The 15,712-nt window shown below is 41.7% G+C and overlaps 1 protein-coding gene across 1 annotated transcript; it reads right to left on the bottom strand.

The window, feature by feature from the left end:
* Positions 1 to 1,115: 1,115 nt before the first annotated feature.
* LOC129644718 (keratin-associated protein 8-1) lies at positions 1,116 to 1,326 on the bottom strand. Its single transcript, XM_055570207.1, has one exon. The coding sequence runs from the start codon at positions 1,324 to 1,326 to the stop codon at positions 1,138 to 1,140; it is 189 nt and encodes a 62-aa protein (XP_055426182.1). The 3' UTR covers positions 1,116 to 1,137.
* Positions 1,327 to 15,712: the final 14,386 nt, after the last annotated feature.

The following is a 15,712-nucleotide window of genomic DNA, read 5'->3' as shown; positions in this document are numbered from 1 at the left end:
AATAGCCACTATATTTATAGCTAATGCAGAGAATATGCAAGATACCACTTGCAGACACTCAACAGAGGAGCAGAGTTTAAGCCAAACCCTGCTGTCCCCAAGAATATGTGTACTCTACATAAAATATTTTCAACAAGAGGATTGAGGAATTTTTTATTTGGCTTATAAAAAGAATATTACTCTCTTCTCTAAAGGAATACAGAGAAAGGCTGATGTATCTTCAGGTCTATAAGAAGTGCTCTTTTAAGAGTAAAACTCACTACCTGATGTTGATTCTTCAAAGATTAAGAAGCTTTCTGTTGTTTCTAAACTGGTCCTTGTAAGTGGTAAAGTAGGTATCCTAGGTGGTTTGAGATGGGGGATCTACCCTTCCCTTAAAAGACTCTCAGATCCCTAAAATATGTCTATAGATTCTCCAGAATCCTTAAATAAGGGACATAGCATTTTATTCTACAATCCTTGGTCCCCGAGAGGGAAAATAGTGGATTTGATTTGTATTGATACAGAAATAATTGACAGAGTCCCTCAATGTTGGGTTCCCTTGTGAGGAACAGGAGTGGCAAGATGCAGAGGGACACCAAGCAATGGATGGTGTATGGATGGTGTAACATTGGGGCCAGAATTGGAGGAGGATGTCACAGACTTAAAAAAGGTTAAGATAGGATTTTTTTAAAAATCATAAGCAGACCCCTGTTGCCTGCTTCTCACACAAGAGCAGGGATTATTTGCTTTCTCACTGCTTCTAACACCCGCATGAGAAAACTAACTCCTCGCCTCACTGCCTGTTCCAAGAAATATGCGCGCACCAAGAAAGGAAACTCCACTCAGGTGAGAATATAATAGAGGTTGAGACAAGTTTATTGAGAATTTGACAGACATATCCACAACTTGATAATGACAAGAGTCATGAGCATGGTGAAAAATTCAAAAGTAAAACGTGTTTGGATGTCAAGTTTCCCAAAATGTCCCAACAAACATCATGCAGCTGGAGGCAAGTGGTTTTTCATCTTCTTCCCTTGAGACTCTGGTGCTGATGTGAAAAGCAGCCACCTGGGAGGCTGATGGGTCTCTGAGGACCTGGAAGTGCGCCTCTTGGGTTTGGGGGAGAAAATTCCATGCCTCCGGTATTTCAGCAAATCAGTAGAGAGCAAATGGCCAGAATCTTCGGTAACCGAAGGCCCCGGAGCCGTTGTAGCCATAGCCGAAGCCATAGTCCACTGGGGAGTAGGTACTACCGTAGCCACAGCCCACACTGTAGCCCAGCGGGTAGCCATCGCTGCCCCAGTAGCAGCCTGGGAAGACGGTGCTGGAGAAGCAGTAGCTCATGGTGTCTGGGTTGGGCGGCTTGGCGAGCAGGGAATGCATTTCCTCTGTACAATGGAAATGCTCCTATGCTCCCTCCTTCTTTATATGCCCTGGCTAGGGGATGCGGTGAAAAACACAAGGCGTCATTTTCATTCTTGACACCAATTTGCTAATTAGTTTGTGTTGCTTGCTTAAGATGTCTTTACAATTGCTTCAGAACGCTCTCATGTGATAGAACAACAGGGGCTGGAGTCCTTCAAGTAAATTGTGTCCCTTCATTAAAATATCCTTTGCAGAGTCTTCAAAGCTCTGGGTCTTATAAAGTCCTAAGCACAAACCTCTGGAAGCAGGCTTTACAGTACTACGAAATTTTCTGACGTTGTTAACTGTTATCCAGTCCTCTCGCTCTCTGAATTTCCACAGCACACAGTTGGAATTCAATAACTATGTGTTGAAAAAAAAAAAATGAGTGAAATAACATATACATACTGTGTGTGTGTGTTTGTGCGTGCGTGTGCGCGCTCAGTTGCGTCCAACTCTTTGCAACCCCGTGAACTGTGGTCTGCCAGGTTCCTCTGTCCATAAAATTTTCCAGGCAGGAATACGAGGATGGGTTGCTATTTTCTATTCCAGTGGATCTTCCCAACCCAGGGATTCAACCTTCATCTCTTGCGTCTCCTGCATTGGAAGGCGAATTCTTTACCACTGTGCTATGTGGGAAGCCGATACATAGTGAAACCACCTCGAGACTGAGATATTTTTTGTGTTTATCTGATTAAAGAATTTATTTTGGCTTTATCCAAGACAAATACCAAAGAGTTCATTGGAAAGACTCTTTTTCCCTCTATTTATAGCTACCGTGTTTACAAAACTGAATAAAATTTCAGTTTTAATTATAGTACCCACCTGAACTATATTTAACATCACGTTTCTAAACCACTGCCTGAACTAATAATCTTGTAAGTGTAAAAAAAAAAAATGAAGCTTGTGGATTTATCCTAGAAATTAATTGTCAAATATCATGTTGGTCGAATATACTTTTTAAAATAAATGTTGAAAATAAAAACAGGGTAAAAACAGAATAATGAATGGGAACTTTTACCTTAAAATGTGCATAATTTTTTCATTAGATCTAATAAAACCAGACTGTGTAACAAATATGGTGATCTTGTAAAGAGCCAGATGACAATATTAAATCTAAGTTACATCACTTTAAGGGTGATCATGCACCCCAGGATTGGGAAAGAAAATCTTCTTCTCTCTAAATGGAAACTTAGTTCTCAAATACGAATTAAAGGAGGAACAAGATTGATCAAACTTATCTTGGGTAATGGAAGTCTTGAAAAATTATTCTCAGATACCTGCCTTGAGATTCTTCTGAATGGCACTTAATAGAAAATTTACAGAAGATACAGCAAAAGAGCACACATGACAGAAATAGAAAGGCACAGAGTTATCAGGAATCATTCTTAAAAGGTACAGAACAGTATGCATTACACACTAGCCTCCAAGATTTTACTTTAGATCTCAGAGGTAACTTTCCTTCCTGTTACCAGCAGCTAAGACCTAAATTTCTGGAGGTATGTAGAGCTCACAGGTAAATTCCAAGGGCAAGGTGAAATATTTGGAAAATGCAAAAGTATAACAGAGTTCCAACCACTAATTGGTTAATTACAGCAAAGGCATTTTTGAAAATACACAGTGTTATTGCACCGTTCTTGTTCATGAACAAAGCTTTATGGCCCCTAGGGTGATTCAGCATTTAAAATTCAAGCATTTCATGTGACTTATAGCTAAATAAGGGCAAGGAATTAAAATTAGCTTCACTCACTAAAATATCCCCTAGAGAAAGGAAAGGCTACCCACTCCAGTGTTCTGGCCTGGAGAATTCCATGGACTGTATATTCCATGAGGTCACAGAGTCGGACATGACTGAGCGACTTTCACTCTCCCTTTCACAAAATATAAACACATTAAACCACAGATCCTTGTCTAAAAAACCATAGACTAGATTCTGCTGTCATCACTTGTCCCCCCTTCATAAAGAAAAAACTGGTAATATTTGGAGGAAATAAAAATTAAACAAACAATAGTATGGCACAATGGAAAGAAAAAAGATTGCATTAATATCAAAGTTCAGTTGTGATGCTCTGTTTAAATGAGTTCCTCTCCCACCTGCCGACCCAGTCTGACAAAATGCTAGCCTGCCCTACTGGACACAATACCCATGAAAGTAAAAGATGCTTGCTCCTTGGAAGGAAAGCTATGACAAACCTAGATAGCATATTAAAAAGCAGAGACATCACTTTGTTGACAAAGGTGCACACAGGCAAAGCAATGGTTTTTCTAGTAGATATGTTTGGGTGTGAAAATTGGACCATAAAGAAGGCTGAGTGCCAAAGCATTGATGCTTTCAAATTGTCTTGCTGGAGAAGATTCTTGAGAGTTCTTTGGACTGCAAGGAGATCAAACCAGTCAATCCTAAAGGAAGGACTGATGCTGAAGCTGAAGCTCCATCCTCTGTCTGCCTGATTCAAAGAGGGAACACGTGTACACCCATGGCGGATTCATGTTGATGTACAGCAAAACCAATACAATATTGTAAAGTAATTAGCCTCCAATTAAAATAAATAAATTTATATTAAAAAAATAAATAAAAAAAAAAAGAGTTGGTTCACTAGGAAAAAACCTAATGCTGGGCAACATTGAAGGCAAAAGGAGAAGGGGGGTCCAGAGGATGAGATGGTTTTATGGCATCACCAACTCAATGGACATGAATTTGAGCAAACTTCAGAAGATTTTGGAGGACGGAGGAGCCTGGCATGCTGAAGTCAATGGGGTGGAAAAGAGTCAAAAAAGACTTAGTGGCTGAACAACAACATGATTTATCAAGTTATTTAAAAACAAAATCTATAGTTAGTTTAATCTTGCATTAGACCTATGAAAGCTTTATTCTAACGTAGGTGTATCTAAGAAGGATCCAGGTTTTAAAGAGCCTGGAAAAATGTCTGCAATGTTGAGAACCCTCATTATGAAAAACAGTACCACATAAAAATATAAAAATAAATATTTGTTAAAATGCTAAATCACATAAAATTAAATACTAATAAAAGACACAAAAATTACAAAATTCTGGAAAACTTTTTTTACTACAGAACTGCCTGACACAATTCTACAATATTCTTTCCATAGACTAGCTTCTGGCTCTGCCGTTTCAAATTTTTTCCTCCACTACTCATTCTACTCTGGATGCCATAGGGCAAATTCACACTGAGATATGACTTCTCCTGCTGCACATTCATGTCACAAATTCTGGGTGAATTGGAAGAGCAGATGGGAGAGAATTCCTGGAAGCCATCACCATACAAGGATGGCTAAAAGCAGCCTAATTAGACACAAAATCTATCCCCCATATCCAAACTCCACTGGATGCCAGACTGGATGAACCACAAACTGGAATCAAGATTGCCAGAAGAAATATCAATAACCTCAGATATGCAGATGACACCACCCTTATGGCAGAAAGCAAAGAAGAACTAAAGAGCCTCTCATTAAAAGTGAAAGAGGAGAGTGAAAAAGCTGGCTTAAAATTCAATATTCAAAAAACTAAGATCATGGCATCCAGTCCCATTGTTTCATGACAAATAGATGGGGAAGCAATGGAAACAGTGGCAGACTTTATTTTTCTGGGCTCCTAGATCACTGGAGATGGTGACTGCAGCCATGAAATTAAAAGAAGCTTGCTTCTTGGACAAAAAACCATGACAAACCTAGATAGTGTATTAAAAAGCAGAGACATTACTTTGCCAACAAAGGTCCATCTAGTCAAGGCTTTGGTTTTTCCAGTAGTCATTATGGATGTGAGAGCTGGACCTCAAAGAAAGCTGAGCACTGAAGAATTGATGCTTTTGAACTGCGGTATTGGAGAAGACTCTTGAGAGTCCCTTGGACAGCAAGGAGATCAAACAAATCAATCCTAAAGAAAATCAGTCCTGAATATTCATTGGAAGGACTGATGCTGAAGTGCCAATACTTTGGCCACCTGATGTGAAAGAACCAGCTCTTTGGAAAATACCCTGATGCTGGGTGGGATTGATGTCAGGAGAAGAAGGGGATGACAGAGGATGAGATGGTTGGATGGCATCAGTGACTCAGTGGACATGAGTTTGAGCAAGGTCCAGGAATTGGTGATGGACAGGGAAGCCTGGTGTGCTGCAGTTCATCGGCCACAAAGAGTAGGACACAACTGAGCAACTGAACTGAACTGATATCCAACTTCAGCTTCTCCCTAGCCAGATCCCAGAAAGGTCTGTGGCTCACTAATGCCTCCCAACATGAAGAAAGGTGTGATTGTAGGAACCCCAGGTGAAAAGCAGCAGCAGGCTAAAACAACTGGAGCTAAAATGTCTTACTTTTGTGAGTTTCTTAAAAAAAAAAAAATGGTCTTGTGACTTGAGGGTTTGGAAAATAGAAAAATATTATATTCTCACATATGAAATGACATAATATTGGACTAATCGTTGTTAATGACAGGGAAGCCTGGCTTGCTTCAGTCCATGGGGTTGCAAAGAGTCAGACACGACTGAACAACAACAACATCATTACTAGGTATCTATGGGTTTGGATAAAGCCCATGACCCTTTCTCTTTTAATACCAATATTAAGTTGTTATTTAATAAATAATTTGATTTGTTCTTTCATATTTCTTTCATTTCAAATAAGGTCTGACATGAACAAAAATAGGAGAAAACCTTGCTCTTTGATTTTCTGCAAAGGAGCAAGAAATGAATTATGTATAGGTCATAAAGAGTCAATTCCAGTGTGCACAATAAAACAGTTCTTTTCTTATCAGTTTCAAGTATAAACTTTCCAGCTTCAAAACACTATAATTCATTACAAATGAGAGAGAAATTACAAGGAAATGTTTTAAGTGAGTTTTAGAATATACATCAGTGGTTACTCTCTAAAATAAAAATTATATTTCATTCATCCTTTCATTTATTCTTACAAATATTTATTGAGCATCTCCTGTGTTCCAAGTGTGTTGTTAAGTGTCAGAAATCTAAAAACATGCACTTAGAATTAGAAATGGAAAATTAAGTAGAAAGTGACAAATAAATGAAAATGCAATGTTATATGTTCTACACTGGAAGTCCAGATTTCCCTCCTGTAGACTTCAGGGCATGAAACAGAGAACAGACTATCCTACATGATGTAGAGGGTAATGTTCCTGGAAATCTTCGTTATGATAGGGATAGATATTTGAGCTAGGACTTGAAAATGGTATCAGCTAGAAAGAGGTAGATTTAGAGGATATTCCAGAAAGAAGTGTTTGAAGTAAAATCTCAAAGGTGTTAAATAGTACAGTGTCTTCCAGGAGGCATAGAAAATTCAATGGTTATAAAATTGCTTATAACAGAAGAATTAGTGGAGTATGGAGCTGGCGAGACAGTCAGGGGACAAATGGGACTGTGCGTTCTATGAAAGCAAAGGGAGCCACTCATATACTAATCTGTTCTGCATTATAGAGCGATCACTACTCTGACAGTGTAGAGGATGAATTAGAATTGAGAAACAATTCTGGAGGTACGAAGTGCTCCTGCTCAGTTGTTTAGTCATGTCTCACTCTTTTGTGACCCCATGGACTGTAGCCCACCTTTAGACCACCAGGTTCCTCTGTCCATAGGATTCTCCAGGCAAGAATACTGGAGTGCATCACCATTTTCTTCCCCAGGGGATCTTCTCCAACTAGGGTTCAAATCCACATCTCCTGCATTGGCAGACAGAGTCCTTACCACTGTGCCACCAACGAAGACCAGGTTTAAAACTGTATCCATTAGGAATGCTTTTGGGTACAAGTAACAACAACCAGTTGAAAGTTACTTAAATAAAAAGCATTTTTTTTTTTTTTTGCAAATAATAAGAAACAAGAACATAAGCAATTTGCAGATGATTCCAGGGCTTGACAACATCAGAGTTCAGAGCTGTGTGTGATTCTCTGCCTTCTTATGGTTTCAAGATCATTGTAGAAGGTCAATGCTTCAGATTCATACACATCACCATCCAGAAACAGAGGAGTTAAAAAAGGACTTTCCTCAAAGCTCCTTTTCATTGTGCAATAAGAAAGAATTCACTTCACATTTGTCTTCCCATAGATTTCCCACAGGAAAATTCCAATTTCCATATTGGAATTGAATAATATCCCAGGGCTGAACTACAAGGGAAGCTTAAAAAGTAACATCGGGAATTTTCTGCTTGTATTGTGTAAAGCAGGCTCTGCCAACCTAGAAGGAGGGGGAGGAATAGTCATTGGATAGATAATCAGAAGAAATACACAAAAGCCATCTCACTAACTAGGTGGCAGTTTTAGTAAGGGAGTGAATTTAAGAATTGTTAGGGCTTCCCTCATGGCTCAATGGTAAACAATCCCCCTGCAATGCAGGAGACATAGGTTCAGTCCCTGGGTCGGGAAGATCCTCTGGAGAAGGAAATGGCAACCTGCTCCAATATTCTTTCCTGGAGAGTTCCATGGGCAGAGGAGCCTGGTGGGTCATAAAGAATCAGACAAGGCTTAGCGACTAAACTAACACCAGCACCAGAGAACATAAAGTCTGAGTGGGATGAGGTTCAGGTTGCTTCTATTCAAAACTCCATGGTGTAACTAAGTGTAAGATAGGCTGGGGTTAGCTGTAGTCTTCTCAAGGACAGCCAGTCAGTTTGCAGTAACATGTCAAAGGGAAAGGAAAGGCTGGGCCAGGTATATAGTCAAGTAAGTAAGGTTTCTTCTTCAGGGCAAGCCATATAAATAGCAATGGCACCCCACTCCAGTCCTCTTGCCTGGAAAATCCCATGGACGGAGGAGCCTGGTAGGCTGCAGTCCATGGGGTCGTGAAGAGTCGGACACAACTGAGCGACTTCACTTTCACTTTTCACTTTCATGCATTGGAGAAGGAAATGGCAACCCACTCCAGTGTCCTTGCCTGGAGAATCCCAGGGACGGGGGAGCCTGGTAGGCTGCCGTTTGTGGGGTCGCACAAAGTCAGACACTACTGAAGCGACTTAGTAGTAGTAGTAGTAATCTGGAAGAACGGCACTCTAATGTCAAAGCTCTGTAAATAAGTTTTAACCCTGAGTACTCCAGAGTTAATTCATAGCATTTACTCTGGATACAATTTTCTGATCTTAAAGGATGGTCAGGTACAGGAACTTTCCTTTTCCTGTTTACCTGACCAAGAAATATCAGCCCAGGAGAAGGCTATATCCTTAATCCAGACTCAGAATCTTTTTGCTGAGGTTGCTTAGCTCTGTAGGATGAAAAACTCAAACCAACAGGACCCATCATATCAAAAGAGCCTGTCAGAGAATGAGGTCAGTACAGAGGAAAGAGGAGCCAAATAATGTAGAGACTTGAGTCCTAATGACAGTGTTTGTGCCTTGGATCCAACCATGCCTGAAGCTAGTATATTCTCTGGACTTTTTAGTTATGTGAACCAATAAATATCCTTCTTTGCTTAGGTTTTTTAAAAAAGAACTGCTAGAGAGATTTATGATAACAAGTAAGTTAACAGCCATCTATCAGGATAATATCCCTACTAGGAATTCAATTGCAGGACATCCATGGAAGACACTGGGAGAAGAAATAACAAAGGGCAGTGCTTGCCAAATTTTCTTCATTGTTGTTACTGTTCAGTTGCTAAGTCATGTCTGACTCTTTGTGACCCAATGGACTGCCTCATGCCAGGCTCCTCTGTCCTTCACTATCTCCTGGAGTTTGATAAAATTAATCTTGATTTAGTCAGTGATGCTACCTAACCATCTCATCCTCTGTCATCCCCTTCTCCTCCTGCCCTCAGTCCTTCCCAGCATCAGGGTCTTTTCCAATGAATCAGCTCTTTGCATCAGGTGATCAAAGTATTGGAGCTTCAGCATCAGTCCTTCCAATGAATATTCAGAGTTGATTTCCCTTAAGATTGACTTGTTTGATCTCCTTGCTGTCCAAGGGACTCTCAAGAGTTTTCTCTAACACCACAGTTTAAAAGCATCAGTTTTTTGACACTCAGCTTTCTTTATAGTCCAACTCTCACATCCATACATGACCACATAAAAACCATAGCTTTGTCTATACAGAATTTTGTCAACAAAATGATATGTCTGCTTTTTAATATGCTGTCTAGGTTTGTCATAGCTTTTCTTCCAAGTAGCAAGTGTCTTTTACTTTCATGGTTGCAGTCACCATCGCAGTGATTTTGGAACCCAGGAAAATAAAGGCTGTCACTGCTTCCACTTTTTCCCTTTCTATTTGCCATGAAGTGATGGGACTGAATGCGATGATCTTTGTTTTCTGAATATTGAGTTTTAAGCCAGCTTTTTCAGTGTCTTCTTTCACCTTCATCAAGAGGCTCTTTAGTTCCTCTTAACTTTCTGCCATAAGGGTGGTGTCAGCTGCATATCTGAGGTTGTTGATATTTCTCCCAGCAATCTTGAGTCAAGCTTGTGAGTCATCAAGCCCAGCATTTCACACGATGTACTCTGCATATAAGTTAAATAAGCAGGGTGACAATATACAGCCTAGTCATTCTCCTTTCCCAATTTTGAACCAGTACACTGTTTCATGTAAAGTTCTGACAGTTATTTCTTGACCTGCATACAGGTTTCTCAGGAGACAGGTAAGATGGCCTGAGAGTCCCATTTCTTGAAGAATTTTCCACCATTTATTGTGATCCACACTGTCAAAGGCTTTAGTGTAGTCGATGAAGCAGTAGATGTTTTTCAGGAATTCCCTTGCTTTCTTTATGATTCAACCAATGTTGGCAATTTGATCTCTTTTTTCTCATAATAGCACACAAAGTACATTACACATCTCTATATGGTGGGATAATCTGACAAGACTCACTCGAAGTGATGGCCACCCCATGAGCTCTGACACCCCAGATCCTGCCCAGGTCAGCTGGAGACTAACAAGCAGCAATACCCCTGCACACCTGTAATTCTGTGCTGCTGCTGCTGCTGCTGCTGCTGCTAAGTCGCTTCAGTCGTGTCCGACTCTGTGCGACCCCATAGACGGCAGCCCACCAGGCTCCCCCATCCCTGGGATTCTCCAGGCAAGAACACTGGAGTGGGTTGCCATTTCCTTCTGCAATGCATGAAAGTGAAAAGTGAAAGTGAAGTCGCTCAGTCGTGTCCAACTCTTCTCGACCCTGTGGACTGCAGCCTACCAGGCTCCTCCGTCCATGGGATTTTCTAGGCAAAAGTACTGGAGTGGGGTGCCATTGCCTTCTCTGAATTCTGTGCTGATGTCCTCTAATTGCAAAGCTTTGTAAGATATTTGGGACAATTAGAGATGATAAAATAGACAGTAGATACTACATCTAATCATTGCTACAAGAAAAAAATAAAGAAAATCTTCACGCTTCCAGAATGTAAGTGGAGGCTCTCTTAGACTCTTGATTTAAAATCCTCCTAACGCCTTTGGGTTACTACTTTTTGGTAATCAGATACTGTGAGTCTCAAAATATGACTTCCTTTTGGGTAATTTACTAACTGGCATACAAAATTTAATTATTGTTGTCTAGGGCCTCACATTCAGAAATCGCATCTTCATATCAAAGATACGAAATTAAGATTTACACCCATGAGATGATGCCATCTGAAAAATAAGAATGGACACCTAGGAGTCACCCTTGACACCCTCCCAAATTTGCAAATGCAATCTGTCATCGAGTGCTGTCACTTTACCTTCTAACACTCTCTGGAATGCACTGATTTCTATCAATCTCTGCCTCACTGCTCTACCATTTTTCTGACTGTTTCCTAATGCTATGCTGCTGCTGCTAAGTCGCTTCAGACATGTCCGACTCTGTGTGACCCCATAGACGGCAGCCCACCAGGCTCCCCCGTCCCTGGGATTCTCCAGGCAAGAACACTGGAGTGGGTTGCCATTTCCTTCTCCAATGCATGAAAGTGAAAAGTGAAAGTGAAGTCGCTCAGTCGTGTCCGACTCTTAGTGACCCCATGGACTGCAGCCTACCAGGCTCCTCCGCCCATGGGATTTTCCAGGCAAGAATACTAGAGTGGGTTGTCATTTCCTTCTCCAATGTGTGAAAGTGAAAAGTGAAAGTGAAGTCGCTCAGTCGTGTCCAACTCTTAGCGACCCCATGGACTGCAGCCTACCAGGCTCCTCTGCCCATGGGATTTTCCAGGCAAGAGTACTGGAGTGGGGTGCCATTGCCTTCTCCGTTCCTAATGCTATAGATTACCACAAACTTGGTGACTAAAAAAAGACATAAATGTATTGTCATGCAATTCCAGCAGTGAGAAGTCTGAAATTAAGGTGTTGACTTGGCCAGTTCCTTGTAAAGACTCTAGAGAGGAGAATCTGTTTTCTGGCCTTCTTCAGCTTCCAGAAGTGGCCCTCCTTCTTGGCCGGTGGCCACTTCCTTTCATCACTCCAATCTCTAGCTTCTGTCATCCCATCTGCTGCTACTCACTCTGATCCTTCTGCCTTCCCCTCTTATGAGGACCCTTGTGACTGCGTTGGGCCACCTGGAAAATCCAGGATAATCTCCCCACATCAAGATCTTTAACTTCATCATCACTTCTGCTGTGCCCCTTTTTCCATGGAAGGTATCATATTCATAGGTTGTAGGGATTCAGAGTGGACAATTTTGGGAGCTCCTTGTTCATCCTGCCATACTACCTAATCCAAGGTACTAATTTACATACCTACACTGCTACCCTGATTCTGGGGAAAACTGAAGGCAGGAGGAGAAGGGGATGAAAGAGGATGAGATGGTTCGATGGCATCACTGACTCAGTGGACCTGAGTTTGAGTAAGCTCCAGGAGTTAGTGATGGACAGGGAGGACTGGCATGCTGCAGTCCATGGAGTCACAAAGAGTTGGACACGACTGAGCCACTGAACTGAACTGAACTGACACTGCTACAGTAACTGCAAAACTCACTGAGTCAATAGTTTCCCTCCTTACAAACTGCTTCTCACCACCTAACTGTTTAAAAAATGTAGATCTGGTTATGATACACACACACACACATACATACAAGCACACACATGTTAAAAAATATTTCAACATCATCCTTTTGATTTTTAGATTTTTTTATGTTTAAACTGACCTAAAACTCCCCAACTCTCTCTGCTTAGACATCGCTGAGTATCTTAGATCTTCAAATGTGTAATGTCTGGTCACTTGTTGGTTGTTCTACATGGAATTGTTCTCTTGTCCTCAACTCCCATTAACGTTCAGATACTAGTTCAATCACTTCCCTTGGGAGGCCTTTCTGTGGTCCCTAAGGAGACAAAGTCCACTTATGGTATCATAAGGGCCACCGTCTCCCTCCTGTCTGTAGTCCTTTAACTGTCTTTGTGTGATTGGCACCTGTCCCACCAATGTGCTTGCTTCTAGAAGAACAAATATGATGTCTTCCATCAGGCTTGATTCCTCATTGCCTGCTGCTGATGAGTCACTTCAGTCGTGTCCGACTCTGTGCGACCCCATAGACGGCAGCCCACCAGGCTCCCCCATCCCTGGGATTCTGCAGGCAAGAACACTGGAGTGGGTTGCCATTTCCTTCTCCAATGCATGAAAGTGAAAAGTGAAAGTGAAGTTGTTCAGTCATGTCTGACCCTCAGCGACCCCATGGACTGCAGCCTACCAAGCTCCTCCATCCATGGGATTTTCCAGGCAAGAGTACTGGAGTGGGGTGCCATACTGGCCATAATGTAAGTTTTTAATCAATATTACTTGAGCTAATGAGTGAATGAACAAATATAGTAAGTTCTCTACATACCAATCTTCAAGTTGTAAACTTTCAAAGCGTGTGTTCCCATGTCCAATCACATAAGTTAGTTCACGTGTCTGGTGTGCATCGTCATGTTGTGCATCCCCTACAAGTGGTTGTGCTTTGTGTACTTTACAGGGTACAGTAGTACAGTATCTTTATTTCAAGCCCAGGATGTCCAGAAGCAAGTGTAAAAGCAGCAGTGATGTAGTTGGTACTGCTAAGAAATGCCAGCCATTCCACTGTACTACTGTACCTTCTTTCAAGGTACTTTACTGTAGGAAAGTATTGTGTGAAAAGTATTATAAACTTATTACAGTACAGTGTTATGTAGAACCCTTGAATGGCCTTCCCAGGTGGTGCAGCAGTAAAGAACCCACTTGCCAATGCAGGAGACACGGGTTCAATCCCTGGGTGGGGAGGATCCCTGGGAGGAAAAAATGGCAACCCACTCCAGTATTCTCTCCTGGGAAATTCCATGGACGGAGGAGCCTAGGGGGCTACAGTCCATGGGGTCACAAAGAATTGGACACGATGGAGCAACTAAACAACAGCAACACTAAATAGCCAATTGTGTTAGTTGTGTACCTAGGCTAACTTTGTTGTATGTATGAGCAAATTGGACTCATAAATGCACTCCTAGAAAGAAACTTGCTTGCATGTAGAGGACTTACTGTATTCTAAATTTAAATTGGCCACTCACTTGCTGAAAGAATTTAGGCAAATCACTTGCTGGGCCCCAAGTCATTCTACTGTAACAAGAGTCCCTGAGACTCACCATCTTAGCCACTGTATGATCCTAACATCAAAATCACTGAGAAGCTAAGATTACAATCCAACCATCTCCCATCAGATTTGGTCAATTAAGCATGCGACTGTACAGAATAATTTTGCTCACTGTGTTACACACCCCTGCTAAGACACACTCAGGAGCTCACAGCTGCCATCAATTTAAAGCACAGAATGTAACAACAGAATCTCAGAAGAGAAATGTTGAAATTTCTACAAGACATTCCACTGCAGTAGTTTCAAAGTTTAGACTGCAAAAATCTCCTTGAATACTTATTTAATATGCGTACTACTGAGCTCTCTTCATATAGATTCTGATTCCCTGGGTCTGGGCTAGGTCTGAGGAGTCTGCATTTTGAATAAGTAGCCCAAATCATCCCCAGAAAGTGCTTTGGGGAACCCTCACTGCCCAGTGGTTAGGACTCAGTGCTTTCATCGCTGTGGCCCAGTTTTCATCCTTGATCAGAGAACTAAGACCACATAAGCCAAGTGGTGCTGTGAAAAAATAAGAAGAAAGTGCTTTGGCCACTCCTTGAGAAACCAGTACTGTTCACTGGTAAGCCATCTGTAAAGGTGTCCTCGTTAAGAAGACACACAACTTAAAATGGGATGAGCTTAAAATGGTGAAAGAAGAAAAGGAGAAACCTTCTTGTGTTGTGCCGTATGCTTAGTTGCTGAGTCGTGTCTGACTCTTTGCTACCCTACAGATTGTATCCCGCCAGGCTCCTCTGTCCATGGGTACTCTCCAGGCAAGAAGATTGGAGTGGCTTCCCATGCCCTCCTCCAGGGATTGAACCCAAGTCTCCTGAATTGCAGGTAGATTCCTTACTGTCTGAGCCATCAGGGAAGCCTAAGAATACTGGAGTGGGTAGCCTATCCCTTCTCCAGGGGAACTTCCTGACCCAGGAATCAAACCAGGATCTCCTGCATTGCAGGCAGATTCTTTACCAGCTGAGCTACCCAGGAAGCCTGACACCTTCTTAGCCAGGATTAGTAAGCAGAGTTTATATAACTTATTATCATGGACAACTTTGCTTCCCAGGGGACATTTGGCAACTGTCTAGAGACAATTTCACTTGTCATAACTGGTAGGTTGTTGCGTTCCATCTAATGAGAGAGGCCAGGGATGCTGCCCAACATCCTACAGTGCACAGAACACTCCTCTCCCCTCAATGACAAAAAACTATCCAGCCCCAAATGTCAACAGAGCCAAGGTCAAAAACGCTGGTCTGAAGTCAAGGTCACATGCAGCATACTCCAAGAGTGGTCACCTGACATGGATCAGAACTTGCTGACAAAGTCCTGGGACCAACTTGAGACACAATTTCACTACCTTGCTATCGCAGCACTCTTGGGGCTAAGCCACATTTGTGGGCTACTAGGTTAATGGTAGAGCAAGCAACTAATTAATGAAATTTCCTATTTGATGTAGAACCCATGTGGTTTTCTTAAGAAATAATGTGATACCACAACAATGCCTAGATGCATAAAAGGCTCACTGACTCTGGCCAGAAACATCTCACATGTGTTTCAGAATCAACATGAAAAAGAAATTCCCAAAGACATTACCTTTTTTGCTGCAAGATTTTAGTCTCTAGTGGGATCTGAAGGTCCTTTTTGAGCATCTACCTTCTGTTCCTGTTGATGCAAAACGGAGGAGCTGAGGTCTACTTCTTGTGACATAAAGGGAGAGTTAGAGTCAGAAGCTGGAAATGTATATAAAATTCAGCCACTGCAGCAACCGGCAAGCTGAGTTAGTGAAAAGGATCAAGGATGAGAAATTATGGTCTGCCGTGCTACCTCAGTGCTAAGGCAGACTTGCT

The sequence above is a fragment of the Bubalus kerabau genome, chromosome 2, assembly GCF_029407905.1.
Source record: "Bubalus kerabau isolate K-KA32 ecotype Philippines breed swamp buffalo chromosome 2, PCC_UOA_SB_1v2, whole genome shotgun sequence".
Classification (NCBI taxonomy): domain Eukaryota; kingdom Metazoa; phylum Chordata; class Mammalia; order Artiodactyla; family Bovidae; genus Bubalus; species Bubalus kerabau.
Note: the sequence above shows the minus strand (reverse complement) of the source record. Positions and strands in the feature narration are given on the sequence as shown.